This window comes from Schistocerca cancellata, chromosome 1 (genome assembly GCF_023864275.1).
Source record: "Schistocerca cancellata isolate TAMUIC-IGC-003103 chromosome 1, iqSchCanc2.1, whole genome shotgun sequence".
Classification (NCBI taxonomy): Eukaryota; Metazoa; Arthropoda; class Insecta; order Orthoptera; family Acrididae; genus Schistocerca; species Schistocerca cancellata.
The window spans coordinates 1,056,652,500-1,056,675,969 of NC_064626.1; the positions used below are offsets into that span (position 1 = coordinate 1,056,652,500).

At 43.3% G+C, this 23,470-nt stretch overlaps 1 protein-coding gene across 1 annotated transcript in view; it reads right to left on the reverse strand.

Annotated features, from left to right (window-relative positions):
• Nucleotides 1-23,470, reverse strand: part of LOC126162937 (guanylate cyclase 32E) — a 935,168-nt gene that overhangs the window by 141,376 nt on the left and 770,322 nt on the right. The window contains exon 16 of the mRNA XM_049919769.1: nt 5,615-5,804. Within this exon, the coding sequence (XP_049775726.1) occupies nt 5,615-5,804 (190 nt within the window). The remainder of the gene's footprint in view (nt 1-5,614; nt 5,805-23,470) is intronic.

A 23,470-nucleotide genomic window follows, 5' to 3' on the forward strand; every position in this document is an offset into this window, starting at 1 on the left:
TCTAGCACCCATCCTCTTTTGCACATGTCCACACTACTTCCAGTTTTGTTGCCAAGGTATCACCATAATCATTGCATTCATTAATTTTATAGAAAGCTTTAGATTCCCCATCGCCATCTCCAATGTAACCATCATAATTCTTAGAACACTAATGTTCAATATGTTCTTCAGTGTTACCATGGCAGGTGTGGCAGTACTTAGATAAGCACTCAGCATCAACAGCTTTTCCATTCTCCAGACAAGTAGCACTTACAACACCACTCAAGGAACGATGTCTTTGACGTTGCAATGTCCCATCAGGTGCAACAGAAATTTCCCTGGTTCCACTAATATTTACACTGCACGTTTCAAAGATGCTTTAGACACAACCGTCGAGGCATCTAAAAGTATTTTTATGTCCTTGCTGAACCTACTGAGAAGAGGAGGGAGGTTCATCAAACCACAAAACGTTTGAGCAGCCTTTGTTTTCCTTTTCCCATTGCACGCATTGCATACACGAACTTCAAATTCACATAATATGAATTATACACTATCTTCGAAGTCATTTCCGAGGTAGATTTATTTCAGAATCTACACAGAACAACCAATTTTGACGCTAAATCCTTCCTGCTTCTTTGTTGTTTGGTTATTTTCAGACGGCCTACATCATCACATTGTTTACATTTCGCCACTTCCTTTATCAAAGAAGATACGATGCCCACATCAACAACAAAAAATAAACTACAAACAGCGTCATTGTTAACACAAAAATTTGAATCACCAGGAGGCGTGACATGTGGGTGTTTCTTCCGTGAAGAACTGATACACAGGTTAGTTTCAACAGTGTGGCTTGTTCTGTTTGTGAATTGGTTACCTCGGAATTTCCTTTATTTAATTTTTTGATGCGTGGCATAGTTCGTAATTATTGCACACTAAATGATATGCACTTCCACAAATATATGTAGCACTTGGGCAAAAAACATTCAGAACAATTGAAGAAACTGCTTTAGCGAACGAAAGTAAATACTAGCAAAGATAATGATTATAATCATTTACAGACATTAAAAACCTCCCATGTTACCAACATACACAATGTATCATACGTATAATCGCTGGAAACAGGAAGTTCACAGCTCTTTTCGAAATAATACAGCTTTCTGCAACAGAAATCAAGGGGGCGTGGCGGCATACATGACCGCAACTTCAAAAATTGGCATGTATAGGTCATTTTTCATTTGAAACCCTATAATGTATGTATCTGTGTAATCAGAACGGACTATAGAATTTAATAAAGTCACAAAAAAATTCAATTTTTCCATTCCATAAGTACCTTGTATCCGTAATGGCTGTGGCTGAATGGTCCCGTTCTTTCAGATGTGTTGGAAAAATGGATTTATAAAAATCATTTAGAATGAAGGAATCTATGTGCTCCTGGTATCATATGGCGAACCTCCTTCCTGTATGGATTATATAGAATTGTGAACAGTTGTCACATAAAATTCTGTAAAACCTGATTTGCTGTGACATTTGCTATTCATCTTGTTAGAGTGAATGATTTGGTGCTGAAATTTATTATTAGTGCTGAAGGATATATCAATGCCATTGTTACGAAAAAGATTGGTTGCCTCGTATGAAGTTAATAAATGTGGTTCCACAGTCATGTAACATTTTCGTTTTCATAATTTGTAATATCGTCTTGTATCTACGTGTGAAACATTTATGTACTTATGATTATGTTCATTGGTGTAGTTCAGCTGCTGCTGAATATTTCAACAAATGTGTCAGTCGTGAGCTGCACAAGAAAACATTTATTTGGTTCACTTTACCAGTTTTCAGAGTCTAACCTGTCACCTTCAAAAGTGCAATGCTTGAAATCACTGGTAAGCCAACATCAAAATAAGAATCGGACGATGTAAAATACACTGAAGCATGCCTATTCAAATACAGAGATGTGTAAACAGGCAGAATACGGCGCTGCGGTCGGCAACACGTCTATAAGACAAGTATCCGGAGCAGTTGTTAGATCGGTTACTGCTGCTACAATGGTAGGTTATCAAGATATAAGTGAGTTTGAACGAGGTGTAATAGACTGTCCACAAGCGATGGGAAACAGCATCCCCGAGGTACCAATGAAGTGGGGTTTTCCCGTACGACCATTATTTCACTAGTATACCGTGAATATAAGGAATCCGGTAAAACATCGCTGCGGCCGGGAAAAGATCCTGCGTGAACGGGACCAACGACGACTGAAGAGAATTGTTCAACGTGACAGAAGAGCAATCCTTCAGCAAATTGCAGCAGATTTCAATGTAGGGCCGTCAAGTGTCAGTGTCAGCGAACCATTCAACGAAACATCATCGATATGACTTACGGAGCCGAAGGCCCATTCGTGTACCTGTGATGACTGCACGAGTCTTACACCTCGCCTGGGCCCGTAAACATCGACAGTGGACTGTGATGACTGGAGACATGTTGCCTGGTCTGACGAGTCTCGTTTCAAATTGTGTCGAGCGGATGAACGTGTACGGGTATGGAGACAACCTCATGAAGCCATGGACACGCACGTGAGCAGGGCACTATTCAAGCTGGTGTGGGGCTTGTGCAGTTGGAGTGATATGGGACCCCTGATACATCTAGATACGACTCTGGCAGATTACACGTACGTAAGTATCCTGTCTGATCCCCTGCATTCATTGATGTCCATTGCGCATTCCGAAGGACTTGGGCAATTCCAGCAGATCAATGCGACACCCCATACGTCCAGAACTGCTGCAGGGTGGCTCCAGGAACACACTTCTGAGTTTAAATGCTTTGCTGGTAACCAAAATCCCCAGACATGAACATTATTGACCATATCCGAGATGCCATACAAAGTGCAGTTCGGAAAGATCTCCACCACGTCGTACTCTTACGGATTTATGAATCGCCCTGCAGGATTCATGGTGTTAATTACCTACAGCACTACTTCAGACATTAGTCGAATCAGTGCCACGTCGTGTTGCGGCACTTCTGCGATGAGATATTATGCAGGGGTACCAGTTTCTTTGCCTCTTTGACGCGCTTCAGCAGCAAACGCAAGCTGGTTGGTTGATTTGGGGAGGGGACCAAACAGCGAGGTCATCGGTACCATCGGATTAGGGAACGAAGTCGGCCGTGCCCTTTTGAAAGGAACCATCCCGGCATTCGCCCGAAGCGATTTAGAGAAATCACGGCAAACTTAAATCAGGATGGCCGGACGCGGGTTTGAACCGTCGTCCTCCCGAATGCGAATCCAGTGCGCTGGCCACTGCGCCACCTCCGTCGGTGGAAACAGAAGTTAAGTGAGCTCCTGTCTGGCTTCGACATCAGGAAGGGGACGTCGCCGAGTCGAAGGCGTGCGAGGCGCCCCAGCGTCTGTTGGCTTGCTATGTGTAAACGTGTCTAGAACATATCTGGATGCTAAGTAAAACTTGGTGTGATGGATATAATAAATCTTGGTAGGCATTTAAATGTCAACATGTGACTGTTACATTTTAAAATAAATATTTGTTCGTGGTTACAACGAGAAAACATTGCCAGAACGAAGAAACCTGTGTTACATAAATGCCATTAGTACATTGTGGATAGAAAAGATATAATAAAATTACTTTAAAATCTGTGAGCAAGCTAGCTTGGACTGAGTAATCAGATACAACAAGAGTTGGACATGAAGTAGGTCACTGTACATCATTTAACAGAGAAGCTAAACAATCAAAAAACAAGCTGTTTTCCAGCGCGAGTTGATCACTCAGCAAATCCTTAGAGCTAAGGCGGGAATGTAAGTAAATTTCAACCCCTTCTGAAAGGTTCATTTTGCGCCATTTGTCGACTATATGCAAACTTTCCATATCGAGTATAGATGACGGTGGGTAAGTGTGTTTTCAGTTTTAAGATATACTGCGAAAGTTGACTTGTACGAATTCTCACCATCTTAGGTAAGTGATTGCGTAGACGGATTTTAAAATCCTTCCACGTTTGTCCCATATAAAAGCTTGGGAACACATCCCAGACTTGAGATATTAATCGGCTGTAGGTCTCTCGTTATGCATAAACAGCAACTTAGTGATATTATTAGTTGAAAACGCGACATTAAGATCGTATTTTTTTTAACAACTTGGCAATCCGATATGACATATCCCATGGGAAAGGGATTGTATAATACTTCTTCCCAGTGACACTACCTTTACTAGGTAAAGAAGAATTGCTGTGCTTACTAGATTTAGCTTTATATACATTTTGCACAAAACTAGGCTGATGCCTATTGTTGGTGGCAATGTAGTCAAGGTTGTTAAGCTCTGTGGCAACAGCGGATTGACTAACAGGAACTTCAAATAGGCGGCCAACCATAGCAGATCAAACAGTCGAAACCAGTAAAGTGAACCAAATAAAGATTTTCTTATGCAGCTGACGACTGACTTTTATCTTTGTTGAAATTTTTGTACTCCTTTGAACTAAACTCTTTGACCGTAATTTTTGTTTTCCAGTGTAAATCTCTGTCAGTGTAGACATAAGACAGTACCTGAAGGGCGGCAATTCTGTCAGTGTAGACAGTGGGTGGTACGCACCTGAAGACCGTTACCTCTGCAATGTAGACAGTAGTCAGTACCTGAAGGGTGGCACTTCTGTCAGTGTCGACAGTGGTCCATACCTGAAGGGCGGTCGGCGTAGACAGTAGACAGTAGACAGTACCCGAAGGGTAGCACTTCTGTCAGTGTAGGCAGTAGGCCATACCTGAAGGGAAATATCTCTCTCAGTGTAAACAGAAGACAGTACCTGAAGGGCGCACTTCTGTCAGTGTAGACAGTGGTACGCACCTGAAGGCCGTTACCTCTGCAATGTAGACAGTAGTCAGTACCTGAAGGGTGGCACTTCTGTCAGTGTCGACAGTGGTCCATACCTGAAGGGCGGTCGGTGTAGACAATAGACAATACCTGAAGGGCGGCACTTCTGTCAGTGTAGACAGTGGTCCATGCCTGAAGGGCAGTCGGTGTAGACAGCAGACAGTACCTGAAGGGTGGCACTTTTGTCAGTGTAGACATTAGGCTATACCTGAAGGGCAATATCTCTGTCAGTGTAGACATAAGACAGTACCTGAAGGGCGGCACTTCCATCAGTATAGACAGTGGTACGCACCTGAAGGCTGTTACCTCTGCAATGTAGACAGTAGTCAGTACCTGAAGGGCGGCACTTCGGTCAGTGTAGACAGTGGTACGCACCTGAAGGCCGTTAACTCTGCAATGTAGACATTAGTCAGTACCTGAAGGGTGGCACTTCTGTCAGTGTCGACAGTGGTCCATACCTGAAGGGCGGTCGGTGTAGACAGTAGACAGTACCTGAAGGGTAGCACTTCTGTCAGTGTAGGCAGTAGGCCATACCTGAAGGGCAATATCTCTGTCAGTGTAGACAGAAGACAGCACCTGAAGGGCGCACTTCTGTCAGTGTAGACAGTGGTACGTGCCTGAATGCCGTTACCTCTGCAATGTAGACAGTAGTCAGTACCTGAAGGGTGGCACTTCTGTCAGTGTCGACAGTGGTCCATACCTGAAGGGCGGTCGGTGTAGACAGTAGACAATACCTCAAGGGCGTCACTTCTGTCAGTGTAGACAGTAGACTGTACCTGAAGGGCGGGACCTCTGTGGCCGCGACGCGCCTCACCACGTCCGCCGGCGCGAGGCCGGCTTCTGCCCATGGTGGGTGCCTGGCGTGCAGGGCGAACAGCACCATGGCGAAGGCGTACACGTCCGCTTTCTGGGAGCCGCCGCCCCACGACGGCGCGCGCAGCAACTCGGGCGCACGGAACAGCAGCCCTGCGCAGGAAATCACACAACCTTAGAGCCAAAATTATACAGTCTTCAGAAGATCTTAAGCTAATACTGACAAGGGAACCTCCCCATCGCACCCCCCTCAGATTTAGTTATAAGCTGGCACAGTGGATAGGCCTAGAAAAACTGAACACAGATCAACCGAGAAGGTTGTGTGGAACTATGAAAAAATAAGCAAAATATACAAACTGAGTAGTCCATGTGCGAGATATACAACATCAACGAGAGTGTGAAGTCAGGAGCGCCGTGGTCCCGTGGTTAGCGTGAGCAGCTGCGGATTGAGAGGTCCTTGGTTCAAGTCTTCCCTCGAGTAAAAAGTTTAATTTTTTATTTTCAGACAATTATCAAAGTTCAGGCACTCACACATAATTAACTTTGCTCTCCAAAATTCCAGGACATGTTCAGATTTGCTTGGACATATGCAGGATTTGACGGTCTATACACGGAAAAATTTGAAAACGTTAGAAACATATGTTTTGACAGAGCACAGGGAAAACTGTCCGACTGTGAAACTGTTGCATTCATTTGTTGCAGTTTATGTGACAAACTCTTATGTTTTCATCACTTTTTTGGGAGTGTTTATCACATCCACATGAAAACCTAAATCGGGCAAGGTAGAAGAATCTTTTTACCCATTTGCAAAGTGTACAAGTTAGGTGGGTCGACAACATATTCCTGTCACGTTACGCACATGCTGTCACCAGTGTCACATAGAATATATCAGACGTGTTTTCCTGTGGAGGAATCGGTTGACCTATGACCTTGCGATCAAATGTTTTCGGTTCCCGTTGGAGAGGCACGTCCTTTCTCCTACTAATCACACGGTTTTGCGGTGCGGTCGCAAAACACAGACACTAAACTTATTACCGTGAACAGAGACGTCAATGAACGAACGGACAGATCATAACTTTGCGAAAATAAAGGAAGTAAACGTTTCACTCCAGGGAAGACTTGAACCAAGCACCTCCCGTTCCGCAGCTGCTCACGCTAATCACAGGACCATGACGCTCCTGAACTCAGATTATCCTTGATGTTGCATATGTTACCCATGGACTACTCAGTTTGTACATTTTGCTTATTTTTTTCATAGTTCCACACAACTTCTTCCTGTTTTCTCAATTGATCTGTGTTCAGTTTTTCAAGGCCTATCCACTGTGTCAACTTATAACTAAATCTGAGGGGCGATGCGATGGGGAGGTTTCCTTGTGAGATCAGGGGTCAATGGAAGGAAATGGAGAAAAGCCCTCGCATTTCTAGCCTCGTTGTAATGTGGAGGTACTACGACGTTTCGACGAATGTTATCGTCTTATGTCGAGACATCAACGCGAGTGCGAGTTCACTGTAATGCTCTGAAACTGCTGTTGCACTGTTTTGGCTCAGAGACGCGGACAATCATACTGATGAAAGATGACATCGTCGTCGGGGAAGACATCACGCATGAAGGGATGCATCTGATTAGCGGCTGTCAGCGTGTCTTCAGTAACTACCGCACGTCCCATGTAAGCACCGGAGAATGTCACCCAAAGCATAACACTGCTCCCACCAGTTTGCGTTCGTGGTGCGGTGCACGTTTCGAGCAGCCGTTTACCTCAATCACGGAGTTTGTGGAGGAAAAATGTGACTTACGCGAAGAGCCGACACGTTACCACTGATCCACGGTCGAATCCCGATGCTCCCGTACCCATTGCAATCGTAACTGATGAAGTCGTCGTGCCAGCAAGTGAACACGTAGGGTTGTTTGCTGCGGAGCTCCATTTTCAACAATTTACGATAAAGAATGTGCTTCGAAACACTTAAAAGAGGTGCCTTGCCCAATAAAAGGGATCGAGAATGGCAGAGCCTCGCTTTTCACCACATAACGTGGATTTTGCTCACAACTGCCCTATCATTGTGACTTTCTCTTATCTAGAAGGGAGGACTGGGGTTGAATTTCATACAGATCACTACGTACAAGGGTTGTCGGCGCATCAGAAAGGATTAGGGCCTGGAGCAAGGATCGCCTATCTGTCTGCATAAAAAATTATCCACCACAATAAAACAAAAACTACTCATGGGATTTACAATTAATTTTATTATCTTAAGAGGAGCGTTTTTAAGTAGGGGGCCTTGCAATGCTAGCATTTCCTTGATATCTCTATAAATGGGGTTAACACTTTTCATTGAAAGTCGGATTAAAAGCACAACAATTTATTTTAAATCGAAATTACACTTTTACAAACGAAATATAATTATTGAATATACATATTTTGTTACCTATGGACGTTGATACAAGACTGGGGGCCATAGGGGGATATGGCCTAAATTCGACAGTCACCCACAATACTAGCGTTCGAAATGGGCAAGGAAAGGTGGGAGCCGACCATTCAGACAAGAATTTACTCTAATAGTTAGTGAAAGGTAAGAGACGGGATCCAGTAGCTAATACGTAAATATACTGAAAAGGCAAACTATAAAATACTTGTGGATGCACGTTATTAAAGCGGCCTCCCGTCCGTAAACTAATAAAATTCATAAAAATCATTCTGCAACACCTTGATTTACGAATACGAATAAGAAGAAATGCGGGCCATGCTACTTCTGGTTCAGTTTACATATCGTGTGCAGAACGACTCGCCACGGGTTCACACGTGGCTGACAAAGAAGGGAAAACCTAACTCACAAAGGCCGTTATGAAACGTTCACTAATATCACCGAGTATTGGAGAAGGAAAAACATTCGCTGAAGGCGAAGTAGTTACGACGGGGGTTGAATTATACCGAACGTGGTGACTGAGAGTCCCACGTATACTTTGCATACTGCAGTCGACCAAGCTCGGACGCCAAGTCCGAGAACAAAATTGCAAAACAAGGAAGAAATGAAAGCAATGAGGCGCAAATCCTTCCGAAATTAAAGATCACCTAACACTTTAAAAGTATTGGCGACTCACTCCACTTCTGAACCTAGCAAGAGCACGCATGATTACCAGCTTGCAACCGTCTTCTTCTGGATGTCGCCACCTACTCCTCACGACTGCTAACCGCCTACCCGCCGTTGCTCCAACGGAGCCGGGCCTTGTGGGGGTGGGAATTGGCGCATTTTTCGCCGGTCAATCAGGCGGTACGGATCTATCGCCGAACTAGCTGCCGTTCAAGCAGACATTCCTGACTTGGCGGAATGACTCGTGATTGGATATAATTTAGTTAGGGAGTCGTCAGGGCCTCTTTCCAGAGCCAAACGTGCAGGAGAAACTGAGTTTCAGGTTGGTACTAATACTTAGACGAGTAAGAAGAAGGACTACTGTGGCTTCTCCAAGTCGTTCAAAATGGTTCAAATGGCTCTGAGCACTATGGGACTTAACATCGGAGGTCATCAGTCCCCTAGAACTTAGAACTACGTAAACCTAACTAACCTAAGGACATCTCACACATCCATGCCCGAGGCAGGATTCGAACCTGCGACCGTAGCAGTCTCGCGGTTCCGGACTGAAGCGCCTAGAACCGCTCGGCCACCACGGCCGGCTCCCAAGTCGTTCAAACTACCGGCCCATGCTTCTAAGCTGAAAGGTCAGCGCGGGAAAAAGAAAGCCAATGTGGCTTGCTGATGGAGGCTGCTGAGTATGGAGATAAAATAAAAGTACCTTGCTCCAATCCTCTCTCAAGTTTTATTGTGCTGTCATACTGAAAAAAATCTGCAGAACAGCAGGTATACTATTACCGTATTAGTAATGATAATAAAATGACTGCAATATCGTAAATCGTAAATAAGTGAAAGAAGTGCAATGTAGATGCACGTCTTTCACACTTGTGTGTGCATCTTTGTGAGAATCTATCCTACTTTACAGAGCAGACTAGCCTCCGAACCCCACTGTAATGTCTCTTGCAGCGGTCTCTCCGCGATATTTTCAGAAATTTTATACATTATATAACTCAGTACATATCTCGAAATATCTCTTCTTATCTTAACGATTATCAATGCAAAGTAGTTTCAAGCCCAATTATTCCTTGGAGCGTCCATTTACTCCATGGAATAGCTTCTCTGCTATCTATGTTTTCTCTTATGAAAAGAATAGGGAGTTCTTGCCGATGGGACGTGAAAGAAGGATGTATATGTATGTATTATTGAGCTAGTCGCCATCTTGATGAGATTCTGTATGAGAAGGAATTTAATACATGAACTAAACTAAAGTAAGTGTGTTCGCGTATTATTTAACGGATTATTATTATTGACAGTGTCTGCTTACTACGCTGTGTTGCACGGGATCAGTGGGGAACGTCTGATTTACACTGGACGAACCTGCCGTTTTGTATGCTCAAGATATCCAGTTACTTCAAATAAATAGGCTAACACGGTCTTACCAGCAGATCTCCGGTCTTCCCCATGTGATCACCGAAAGTTAATAACTATTACAAATGTTTCCAGGAGATCGACTGACAATTTTCGTCGCACCGAGACTTCGAAATTGCTTCACTGCCTTATGGAATTTAAGTTAAGCTTAATTTAATCAGGATAGAACAGTATTGATCTGTGTGAATGTGATAAGCCCGATTTGTCAATGAAAATTCCCTTAATATACGCATATTTTTACTATCCTGATCAGTGAAGCTAAATCAGGCCGGTGTGAGAGAGGTTTTTAAATTTTAGATCCCATACAAAATATATTAAACCACGTTATGTGAAGAGCCGTGGAAGTCCAACCATTTAGCGTCTAGTGGTAGTTTCCCTGTCCTTCTACCTCTTTCTGTAGATGCTGACGACAGTAGCACGTGAACATTCGATCAGCTTCGCCGGTTTCGGTGTACTCGTTCACAAGCTCTGCGTTACAATAATCTGTCCTTTGTCAAGGTGGCTTATCTCAATCGAGTTCACCATTTGTAGCCTATATCTTCAATAGGGTGATCCCCTGTCCGTGTCTGCTTCGCTTACGTACTTTTGTTAGTGCGTCACGTGCCATCAGGCGGCATCCAACGTTGCGATGGGCAGTTGTCACAATGTTTTGCTTGTCAGCGTAAATAACACTACAGTGTTCGCTTTCATTTGGTATTTAACAGAGGTTTTGTAACATTGTATTATAAGAGTGGTTCCTTATACACGGTGTTACAAAAAGGTACGGCCAAACTTTCAGGAAACATTCCTCACACACAAATAAAGAAAAGATGTTATGTGGACATGTGTCCGGAAACGCTTAATTTCCATGTTAGAGCTCATTTTAGTTTCGTCAGTATGTACTGTACTTCCTCGATTCACCGCCAGTTGGCCCAATTGAAGGAAGGTAATATTGACTTCGGTGCTGGTGTTGACATGCGACTCATTGCTCTACAGTACCAGCATCAAGCACATCAGTACGCAGCATTAACAGGTTAGTGTTCATCACGAACGTGGTTTTGCAGTCAGTGCAATGTTTACAAATGCGGAATTGGCAGATGTCCATTTGATGTATGGATTAGCACGGGGCAATAGCCGTGGTGCGGTACGTTTGTATCGAGACAGATTTCCAGAACGAAGGTGTCCCGACAGGAAGACGTTCGAAGCAATTGATCGGCGTCTTAGGGAGCACGGAACATTCCAGCCTATGACTCGCGACTGGGGAAGACCTAGAACGACGAGGACACCTGCAATGGACGAGGCAATTCTTCGTGCAGTTGACGATAACCCTAATTTCAGCGTCAGAGACTTTGCTGCTGTACAAGGTAACGTTGACCACGTCACTGTATGGAGAGTGCTACGGGAGAACCAGTTGTTTCCGTACCATGTACAGCGTGTGCAGCTGATTGGCCTCCACCGGTACACTTCTGCGAATGGTTCATCCAACAATGTGTCAATCCTCATTTCAGTGCAAATGTTCTCTTTACGGATGAGGCTTCATTCCAACGTGATCAAATTGTAAATTTTCACAATCAACATGTGTGGGCTGACGAGAATTCGCAAGCAATTGTGCAATCACGTCATCAACACAGATTTTCTGTGAACGTTTGGGCAGGCATTGTTGGTGATGTCTTGATTGGGCCCCATGTTCTTCCACCTACGCTCAATGGAGCACGTTATCACGATTTCATACGGGATACTCTACCTGTGCTGCTAGAACATGTGCCTTTACAAGTACGCCACAATATGTGGTTCATGCACGATGGAGCTCCTGCACATTTCAGTCAAAGTGTTCGTACGCTTCTCAACAACAGATTCGGTAACCGATGGATTGGTAGAGGCGGACCAATTCCATGGCCTTCACGCTCTCCTGACCTCAACCCTCTTGACTTTCATTTATGGGGGCATTTGAAAGCTCTTGTCTACGCAACCCCGGTACCAAATGTAGAGACTCTTCGTGCTCGTATTGTGGACGGCTGTGATACAGTACGCCAGTCTCCAGGGCTGCATCAGCGCATCAGGGATTCCATGCGACGGAGGGTGGATGCATGTATCCTCGCTAACGGAGGACATTTTGAACATTTCCTGTAACAAAGTGTTTGAAGTCACGCTGGTACGTTCTGTTGCTGTGTGTTTCCATTCCATGATTAATGTGATTTGAAGAGAAGTAATAAAATGAGCTCTGACATGGAAAGTAAGAGTTTCCGGACACATGTCCACATAACATATTTTCTTTCTTTGTGTGTGAGGAATGTTTCCTGAAAGTTTGGCCGTACCTTTTTGTAACACCCTGTATAATGCCAGGATTCGATGCTTTACAACAAACTGAACCCTTCTGTGATGAAAGATACTAGTCCAGTGGCAACATTTACTCTGTAACTTCCTGACAAGCACACACGCACACACACGCACGCACACACACACACACACACACACACACACACACACACACACACGTACGTTTCCGCTTTAACAGTTTTGGAATAATCTCGTTTCCGACTCGTGATGAAGTATGTGACTTCCCGATACTTTGCTTCAGCGCTATACTTCATCTGCAATCCGCTTTTCTCTTTTATCATAGAAAAGCAACAAATCAAAAGAAAAAAAGGTAGAAACTTCGACTAACCTAATCTGCTACACAGCGCAAGCTATGGGCTCAAAGTCTGGCAAGTTGCCTCAGGCTTTGGCACGGAAAAATCCGTTAAATGTTGCGAGGTCGGAGCGGCTTAGTGGAAGCTTCGCAACTGATAACGTGACACAGTTTCTTTTCGTACGATTAATATTTGTTTTTACGAAGCTGTAATTTTGTTTCTACTTTTTAAAATTATTTTCGGCAGGCACTGTTTTGTGTATTTTATCTGGTAACATTTAGCAAGTAATCTGAAGGCAGAATTTAATATTGTCATTTAGTCTTTCATACGTTCAGACAGGATAATCTTATTATCAGCGAATCCCAGTACTATTTCCTTTCCATTTTGCATTTTTGTTTTGGTTCTGAAATTTACTTTTTTTCCCTTTGTTGTTCACCTTTTCAGTACATTCATAATAAATGCTTGTCTTTTTCCTTTCTCGGTTTTATTGTTCCCACACTGTTTTCTCGACGTAATCTATAGCTTCTTGGTCTGTTTCAGCATTGAAGTACTTTCTCTTCAGTATTTTGAATAAATACTATCTGTTAACATTCATTTTACAGTGGAATGAAATAGTAGTGTGCTTCCTACCTACTGCCGGTTACCACGCATCTGTTTCGGTGGAAGGTACGTGGAATACCTCCACAGACCTTCTGGCTGGTAATATCCTACGGCACGGAACCACCCATCAGTATACATAATTGTAGAATATTAGACAACGGAAAGTTCATACACAAATGGCTATTGCGGCCCTTATCAGTGTATCTGAAATTGACACAACGTAAAATATTCCAAAATAATTCCTATCAAGTACCGCATAAATGAATACAATGAATAACTGAATAAGGTAAAAGCATTTTCTGAGATGATGGTTTAGATTTTAAGTAAGTATAAATTTATTGCACTGACGGGGAATGACATTTTACGTGACCTGACATAAACAACATCGATTATATCCAAGTTCTTGTATAATGCAATGAATTGCATTTACCGATGTATGCTTGATAAAGTTGGGGGTCCCGCCAGGTTAGCTGAGAGCGCTAATGCGCTGTTTTCTGGACTCGGGTAGGCGGGCCGGCACCGGGTCGAATCCGCCCGGCTGATTAACGACGATTGCAGGTGTGCCGGCCAGCCTGGATGTGGTTTTTAGGCGGTTTTCCTCATCCCACTAGATGAATACCGGGATGGTCCACACGTCCTGCCTCAGTTACACGACTTGCAGACATTTCAAACATATTCACACTCTCAGATGATTTCCAATGTATGCAGACAGCTGGGGTACACTGATTCCATCTTGGAGGGGTACGTGGTGGTGGCAGGAAGGGCATCTGGCCATCCCTTTAATTCAACCATGCCAAACCGATTGTAACATTGCCGACCCTACGAAAACTGCGGGACAAGGCAGAAGAAAAAGAAAGAAAAAAGCTTGACAAAGTTAAGGAGAGGGTGGAAAATTAACTCCTACACCGACATTAACTGCGATATTGCGATCTGACTGAAACTACCAATTGTAGAAGTATGAAACAGGAATATGGATGCTGTAATTACACATCTCTTGTTTGAAATTGATAAACAATGTTTTATTCCAAGTAATCTTCATTGTTATTTATACATTTCTCCCACCTCTCCGGCAGGCTATGAATGCCACGCCAAAAAACCATTTCTTCTTTCGAAGCGAACCAGTCAGCGAGCCATTTTCGTACATTTTCATAGGAATTGAAGCGTTGTCCAGCGAGAGCATGTACCAGTGAAGCAAAGAGATGATAATCGGACGGAGCAAAGTCTGGAGAATAAGACGCATGCCCTAATATTTCGCAACTGAACACCTCGATCGTTTCCCTGACCCATTTTGCTGCGTATGATTGGGCGTTATCATGGAGCAATAAGACTTCGTGTTGCGTTTTTCCCATATTCCGATCGTATTAACGCAATGCTCGATTTAAATCGATCATTTGCTGTTGGTAGCGATCAGTGTTAACGGTTTCAACAGGTTTTGTCAGCTAGCAATATAAGACACCCTTCTGATACCACGAAACACAGAGCATTGTCTTCTTTCCAAATCGATTTGGTCTTGCAATGGATGTCCATGGTTTGCCTGGATTCACCCATTATTTACGACGCTTAGGATCCATTTTTCATCACCTGTCACTATTTGATGGAGAAACGACTTTCTTTTGTATCTGTAGAGCAGCATTTCAGAAGTGGTCTTTCGATTTGCTTGCTGTCTTTCAATCAGTTAATGTGGAACCCATTTTCTCACTTTCTGCACCTTTTCCATAGCTTTCAACAGAAGACAGGAGGCTTTTTGCGTCACATTAAACTGTTCCGCGAGTTCCTGTTGAGTTTTAGTATCACCTGCAGCCAATAAGGCCTGCAATTCTTTGTATTGGTACGTTTTCAGTGGTTTCCCGCGCTCGTCGTTTCTCAACTCAAAATCACCACTTCTGAATTTTTTGAAGCACTCCAACGCTGTGTTTTCCCACAAGCATGTTCGTCGAAAGCATCGACAAGTATTCGAGGCGATTCTGCAGCAGTTTTCTTCAAATGATAACAGATAACCAATGCTGCCTGCAAATAATAGTTCATAGGCAAAAAACTCGACATATTCAGGATTTGAAACAGATACCGATGTATGGAACTTGGATTACTGTGTGCTGATATTCGTCGTCAGCCGTTACTGGAAGCAGATGGCGCTGCCGTCGCCGTCTCACGGGCCCTAAACTGACGGCTAGCACCATATAGCCGGCTGGTGTGGCCGAGCGGTTCTAGGCGCTACAGTCTGGAACCGCGCGAGCGCTACGGTCGCAGGTTCGAATCCTGCCTCGGGCATGGATGTGTGTCATGTCCTTAGGTTAGTTAGGTTTAAGTAGTTCAAAGTTCTAGGGGACTGATGACCTCAGCAGTTAAGACCCATAGTGCTCAGAGCCATTTGAACCAAGCACCATATAAAGGGAAATTCCGGTTTCATGCTTCTACACGTGGTAATTAACGGCAGTGACTGTGTCCCGCAAAGCTGCAAACTACTACGAAATGCAAATTGGACAATGGCTGCTGGTGTTTGAAAGTGCTCGTCGTGCACGGTGAAAATCCTACAGTGCCGGAGCTGCAGAATGCCCACCATAAACCAGCTGCAGTCAGGAATGTGGCGTCCAGTACACCTCATGGACGGCTAGAACGGTAGACCTCCATCTCGTTCTCCACATTCAAGTTTCGAAACCTTGCTCCATCGCCTATGACGGTCCTCGATCCAACACCTGCTGAGGCCTAGCCCGAATCTTCCTCGTACCATGACATCCGCCTGAATGTCCTCTCCACCGCTTCGCCATGAATTTCCAGAAACATTCCGTATGGAGGCTAAAACGACCAATAACAATGCGTCACTGTTTCCATATTGCAATCTCTAAATTCTCCGCTCTCCGAAGACGGGCAAATTGTCATCCTTCAGTCCTATCGCTATATATACGACAAGGAGCAGGCATCAGAGTCAGCGCCCAATCAAGGAACTGTCCCTCTACTCGCAGTTTTCAAACAGATTGAAAATAATGGCTTCAGTATAGGTGCAACACAAAAGGCAGGTGTTAGACATTTTGATTGTTGGCTCTCATTTTGAAGGACTGAACTGCTTCTTGTGGTATGTAAAAGGCAATGTCGTGACTTACTGACTGACTCATCATCAGACAGCCGGCCGCGGTGGCCGTGCGGTTCTAGCGCTGCAGTCCGGAACCGCGGGGCTGCTACGGTCGCAGGTTCGAATCCTGCCTCGGGCATGGATGTGTGTGATGTCCTTAGGTTAGTTAGGTTTAATTAGTTCTAAGTTCTAGGGGACTGATGACCTAAGATGTTAAGTCCCATAGTGCTCAGAGCCGAGCCATCATCAGACAGCCCGAACTTGGAATGGGAGAAGGTGTGGATATTAAGAAGGGATTTTTCGAAATTCCATCTCTAAGGGGGTGAAATATGGGATGAATTTTTTAAATGTTGCTATTAAGGCAATTTGGGAGCTAGAAAAATTAGTATTTGGTTTCTCGGTCAGAAATAAAGAAATACATGTTTCAGGATTTTTGGAAATTTAGCCCCATTGGGGGTGAAATAGTGAGTGAGAGTTATTTTTTAAAATAAATTATTAGTAAAGAACTAACAAAGCATATTTAAAACTACATCTATGAATGTTAGTATTTAACTTCTCGATTACAAATTAAAAGATAAGAGTTTCAGTGTTTTTGGAAATTGAACCCCTAAGAGGATGAGACGGGGGATGAGACTTTTTCTAAAAATATGTTATTATGAAACCATTTCAAAGCTAAATCATTGAAAATTTAAATTTGGCTTCTCAGAAATGAAAAAAATACATGTTTCACTGTTTTTGGAAATTCAACCCCTATGGGGGTTGTGTAGATCACGTAACTAATGAAGAGGTACTGAAAAGAATTGAGGAGAGGAGAAGTTTGTGGTATAAGTTGACTAGAAGAAGGGATCGGTTGGTAGGACACGTTCTGATGCATCAAGGGATCACCGATTTAGTATTGGAAGGCAGCGTGGAGGGCAAAAATCGTGGAGGGAGACCAAGAGATGAACACACCAAGCAGATTCAGAAGGATGTAGGGTGCAGTAGTTACTTGGAGATGAAGAAGCCTGCACAGGATAGAGTAACATGGAGAGCTGCATCAAACCAGTCTCCGGACCGAACACCACAATAACAACAACAACATGGGGCTGAAATGGAGGATGAAAGTTTTTATGGAAATATTTCATTGAGATTATATATTTTAACATGCCTGCACTACAACAACGGTTAATGTATAGTGGGTCTAATAGACAGCCGACCAGTTGCAATAAATGTTGGGTGTCAAATAATATTTACGATGGTTTCGACGGGATTAAACCAGTCTTCCTCAGCAGGACAAACAAACTTCAAATTAGCTGTCAGTCAGTAAAGCTATTCCCACATGACATGTGTCGGAAACGTTGTGTACGTCAATATGTAAAAGTTGAGCCCTATAATCAAGGGCTTGTCACATCAGTTAAACCAGTGTATTAAAATAACAAATCATGTTAATAGCTACATGCTGTTTGTCTGTACTACTGAGGAATATGGGTTTCAATCCGCCGGAACCATGGTAAAGGATATTCGAAAGGCACCACTCATTGCAACTGGTTGGCTGTCTATTACATCTGCTATATCATTTTACAAAGATGGTTCATATGGCTCTGAGCACTATGGGACTTAACTTCTGAGGTCATCCCTCAGAACTTAGAACTACTTAAACCTAACTAACCTAAGGACATCACACACATCCATGCCCGAGGCAGGATTCGAACCTGCGACCATAGCGGTCTCGCGGTTCCAGACTCAAGCGCCTAAAACCGCTCTGTCACACTGGCCGGCTATCATTTTACAAGCATTTTTTAAGCTAAAGGTATGAAAATTTGTATTTGGCTTCTTGTTAGAAATAAATCATACGTTTGTCAGTGTTTTTGGAAATTTAACCCTTAAGAGGGTGAAATAGGGGGTGAAACGTTTTGTAAAAATATTTCATTGCGAAAGCATTTTTTATAGCTAAATATTTGAAAACTGGTGTTCGGCTTCTAGGTCACAGACAAAAAAATACGTATACCACTGTTTTATGAAACTCAGTCCATAAGGGGGTGAAATAGGATCGGACTGGTTCACTGACACATCGCCCATCCCAAATGGCTAAGGATAGAAACTTCTAGTATGAAATGGGAGTAGATCTCATATCGTTCAAGAATGGATTGTCCGAAATTCCACTCCTAACGGAATGAACTACAGTATGAAAGACTTTCTGAAAGTATTTCGCTATTAAGGAAATTTTGAATCTAGAACTACAAAAATTGTTATCCGGTTTCTCAATCAGAAAATAAAAAATACGTATTTCAGTATTCTTGGAAATTCAACCACTAAGGGGGGGGGGGGGTGAAAGCTTTTTTTGAAAATAAATAATTAGTGAAGAACTACCGACAGATTGTTAAGGCCACATCTATGACAACTGGTTCAAATGGTTCAAATGGCTCTGAGCACTATGAGACTTAACTACTGTGGTCATCAGTCCCCTAGAACTTAGAACTACTTAAACCTAACTAATCTAAGGACTTCACACACATCCACGCCCGAGGCAGGATTCGAACCTGCGACCGTAGCGGTCGCGCGGTTCCAGACTGTAGCGGCTAGAACCGCTCGGCCACTGCGGCCGGCCGAGAACTGGTATTCGACTTATCGGTTAGAAACTTGTTTTTAAAAAAAGAGGTGTTTCAGTTTCTGGAAATTCAGCGCCTAAGGGAGTGCTATAAGGGACGAAAATTTTTCAGAAAATATTTGGTAACATTGAAAAAATTACAAAGCTATATTTATTAAAACTGGTATTTCACTTCTTGTTAGGGGACGAAAGTTGCTATGGAAATATCTCCGCGAGAACGTAAAAGGCATTAAGCTTATCCATTATGGATATTTTCGAACCCGTGACGGTTAATTGAATTTAAATAAGTTGGTACATAAAACTCCAACCAGTCACTTTTTTGAATAATTTTGTTTTATTCCATGAACACGTTTTCGAACCTTTTCAGGTTCATCTTCAGATGGTTTCTGGAAGTTACATCATTATTTGCAGCATGATGTTGCGTGCTGACTCTGTGACAAGGACATGGAGCACGCTTTAATGTATCGCCATGACTATTGTTTATCTGTCGATATGCATGCAAGATTTAGTTTTTTACTTACTGCGACAGAAGGGGTGGCTATTTTCCGATAGTGTCCATCTGTCTGCGTCCATTTTGATGCTCTCAAAAAGGAAGCAGACCGATAGACACTATCGTTTATATCATGTTGGCTGTTGTTCTCATCAATCAAGTACACTATTTTACATTTACCTGAGACTGCCAGTAATCTCATTTTCCGTTTCACTTTTCCCACTTTGTCTCCGCTTTTACTTTTTCAATTTAACTCTTTAATTACGTCGACATTCATAAAAAAATTGTTGTAGCAGAGTAGTTTCTTTGAAATCCAATATTTATTATGAAGTTTACTTAAATATAGTAAGGTACAAAAAATATGTCCAGTCACTCATTAGCTGATTAATATAGCCGAATGAGCTTGATACAGGATACGGAGAAAGCGTGATAAACGATCTGAATGTTTTAACTCATCACAGACGATAAAAGCGACACGTTCTTCACGAACAGTAAAAGAATTACTACTCTCTTACAACGTCGTAGCTTTGATGATATTAAACTGACTGATGAAACTATTCTCTTAGAGGTGATAGTTGTAAAGTGTTTTGGGAATATCTCCATGGACTTTGTTAGGAATGAGAAAGGATGTGGGGTAATCAGAAACTTTGGGTGATAACCTCTGGCGGCAAAATCAGAAGGCATGTACAACTTCCACCCCCACATAAACACATAAAAAAATTAAAAAAATGTTTTGCATCACACCAGTTCTCAGAACTCCTAAAGATAGACGTTGACTGTGGATATTGTAGCCGGCCGATGTGGCCGAGCGGTTCTAGGCGCTTCAGTCTGGAACCACGCGACCGCTACGGTCGCAGGTTCGAATCCTGCCTCGGGCATGGATGTGTGTGATGTCCTTAGGTTAGTTAGATTTAAGTGGTTCTAAGTTCTAGGGGACTGATGATCTCATATGTTAAGTCCCAAAGTTCTCAGAGCCATTTGAACCATTTTAGATATTGTATCCCAGACACAGTCCCTTTGTTCAGCGATGCCACTAAACCCGCCCAAATATGTAAACAAGCATGCATGAGCAGCCCCTATTAGACTAAGGGGGTCCGACAGACGATCAGTTCCAGCCATCACACCAGGAAGAAAGTACACAGCTCGTGTTTTCTGTGGTTCAAAGATGCCTAGACGGTCAATAACGCGGTTCGATTGCGTCCGCATTGTTACTTTGTGCCAGGAAGGGCTCTCAACAAGGGAAGTGTCCAGGCATCTCGTAGTGAACCAAACGATGTTGTTCGAACATGGAGTAGATACAGAGAGACAGGAACTGTCGATGACATGCCTCGCTCAGGTCGCTCAAGGACTACTACTGCAGTGGATGACCGCTACCTACGGATTATGGCTCCGAGAAACACTGACAGCAACGCCACCATGTTGAATAATGCTTTTCGTGCAGCCACAGGACGTCGTGTTACGACTCGAACTGTGCACAATAGGCTGCATGATGCGCCTGTCTGGTTAGCCGTGCGTCAGTTTGTCATCAAAAAGGGGGCACTCTTGTTTTTGTTACTGTATAGAGTGGACAGAAAATGGAGCGCTATTCTTGGGAGTAAAAGGCAGATATGCACTGTGAAGGCGGATGGAAATGCTCACGCTGCCCAATGTTTGTACGTTCGACGGTTTCAGAATTGTCGAATGCCAGATCGACACACATTTACTGCCATCCACAGGTCCCTTCGAGAGGAGGGTTCACTTGCTGTACATTTTCCACTAGCACGTGCTCGTAATGGCACGTGTGTATTTAAGGCCTGCTTCGAAACCTGGTGTATTCATTTTGAGTGACGCGGTAGTCAACGTATAGTGCGTACACCAGGGCCTGAAGAGGAGGCGTTAGCCCTGCTGGAAAACACACTCTCAACAAGGTCGCGGCTTGTTGCACGGCAAAAGTGTGTAAACCATTCCACAATTTCGCGTATGAGAATGAAGCCTTCAGAAGGTTCACGCCCTTAACCCAGACGATTTTCCACGTCGAACTGAATTCTGCCAGTTACTTTCGCAAAGGTGTGCCGCTCAACTTTCTTTCTTTTCTTTTTTTTTAATCTCATTTTGTTCGCTTTTGTTCGTTGTGTCTCCTTGGGGCGGACGTCGTAAGACATCCGTTTAAGTTCGTTGTTGATCGATTAACTTAGTTTTTTTTTTATTACAGCGAGCAGCTAACCCTCTGACCGAACACGCTGAGCTACCGTGCCGGCATCTGGAGTTTCCGGACCATGTACTTTTTATGGATGAGACATCCTTTACACGAGAGGTATCTTCAACATGCGGGCTTTCAAAAAAGGAAATGGAATGATGGTGGTGTGGCTCTGAACTACGTACCCTCTGACTCAGAGTTGAAATATTAAACATTTTTGGCTGGTTTCGTTGTCTAGGGACTGGGATACGTAGTTGCCGCATTACAAGCCAGATACTGCTGAGTCTACAATTTTACTTTCAAATAACTTGAAATTAAATAAATATTGCTACGGCTGGTCCATAAACACGCTCTAACACATATTATTAGATACATGAACAAATTAAATAAACATATATCAAAGGACTAGAACAAAAGGAAGGCCAGTAGCCGAATATCTCTGTGCTTTCTAAAACACAGTAAATATTTAACCAATTTCTGCATAGTATATATTGGATTTAAACAAAAACATAGACGAATAAATATATTTATAAGCCTGCTGCTACCGTTTTTTTTTCGTGTCATTGTGGAGTACTTATGGCCTGATGTGATTAGTAATAATCGGATACTTTGACCTCCAATAACTCATGTACTATTCAAGTTATATGCCTGTAATTCGTGCCAATTTACGTTTAGATTGATAGCTTCCTATAGACACATCAATTGACGAAATAGGATGAACCGTTTAGATTTTGGAAATTCGTTGCTGGTTATTACTTGTATAATTTACAGTCAGATAACCAACTTTAAACTAATAAAGATACTGAAAATCTGATTACACCATCTGAATCGTCATGCAAATAATGGTAATGTACATGTTTATTTTTGAGGTATCATGATTCATCTGGCTACTATTAATTTCCATACGAACTGTGAAATGTCTGCCATTGAGGTTTCATGAAGTCCGCCATCTTTGGCACTCCCGGTGTACAAGTCCTTTCATGGACACAGCGTCACCAAGGAATTCCCAGCGACGTGGTCTGGCCATTGTGTGGCATCGCGTGGTTGCTAAGCTAACATTTGACACCACGTGGTTGTTGCTGGGCCGTGACGCGCCGAGAGGCCACAGCTCGACCACGCCAACTCCGAACTTAGAATATTTTCAGGGCGCCACGACTCGTCCGTTACCTCACAAACAGCAACAATCAACACGTGTGGCCACGGGAAAACCCGTACACCGCCCTTGTTCGTTGGCTCCAAGATCGCTTTGCTGTTACCATTTGGGCTGGCTTGGTAGGCGATAATCTGGTCGGTCCATACAATTTTCCCCCGGCGACTGAAGGCAAACAGATATTTAATTTTTTTATGAGGAGCTCTTGCAAAGGTTTGGAACATATTCCACTCAACGTGCGACAGCGAATGTGGTATAACACGATGGTGCAACTGCACACTTTGCGCATTCAGTGCGAATGCATTTGGATGAAACCTTTGGTGAGAATTGGACAGGACTCAGTGGGCTGGTAGCATGACCTGCACGTTCCCTCGACTTGAGACCCATTGACTTTTTTCTTCCAGGGCCACCTGAAATTCGTTGTCTGTGAAATACCCGTTAAGACTGATGAAGAGCTGATAGCTCGCATTATGGCGGCCTCCGATGCAATTTATATTTTGCTAGCAGTGTTTGAAGGAGTGCGACATTACGGAGTGCATTCAAGAAGGAGTGCGTAATTTTGAGCTCTTTCTGTAACTGTTTTCAAATAAAGGTAATAAAACTTCTCCCCGATTACTCGAGTACCTTCGTACCACAGATGAATTGAAAA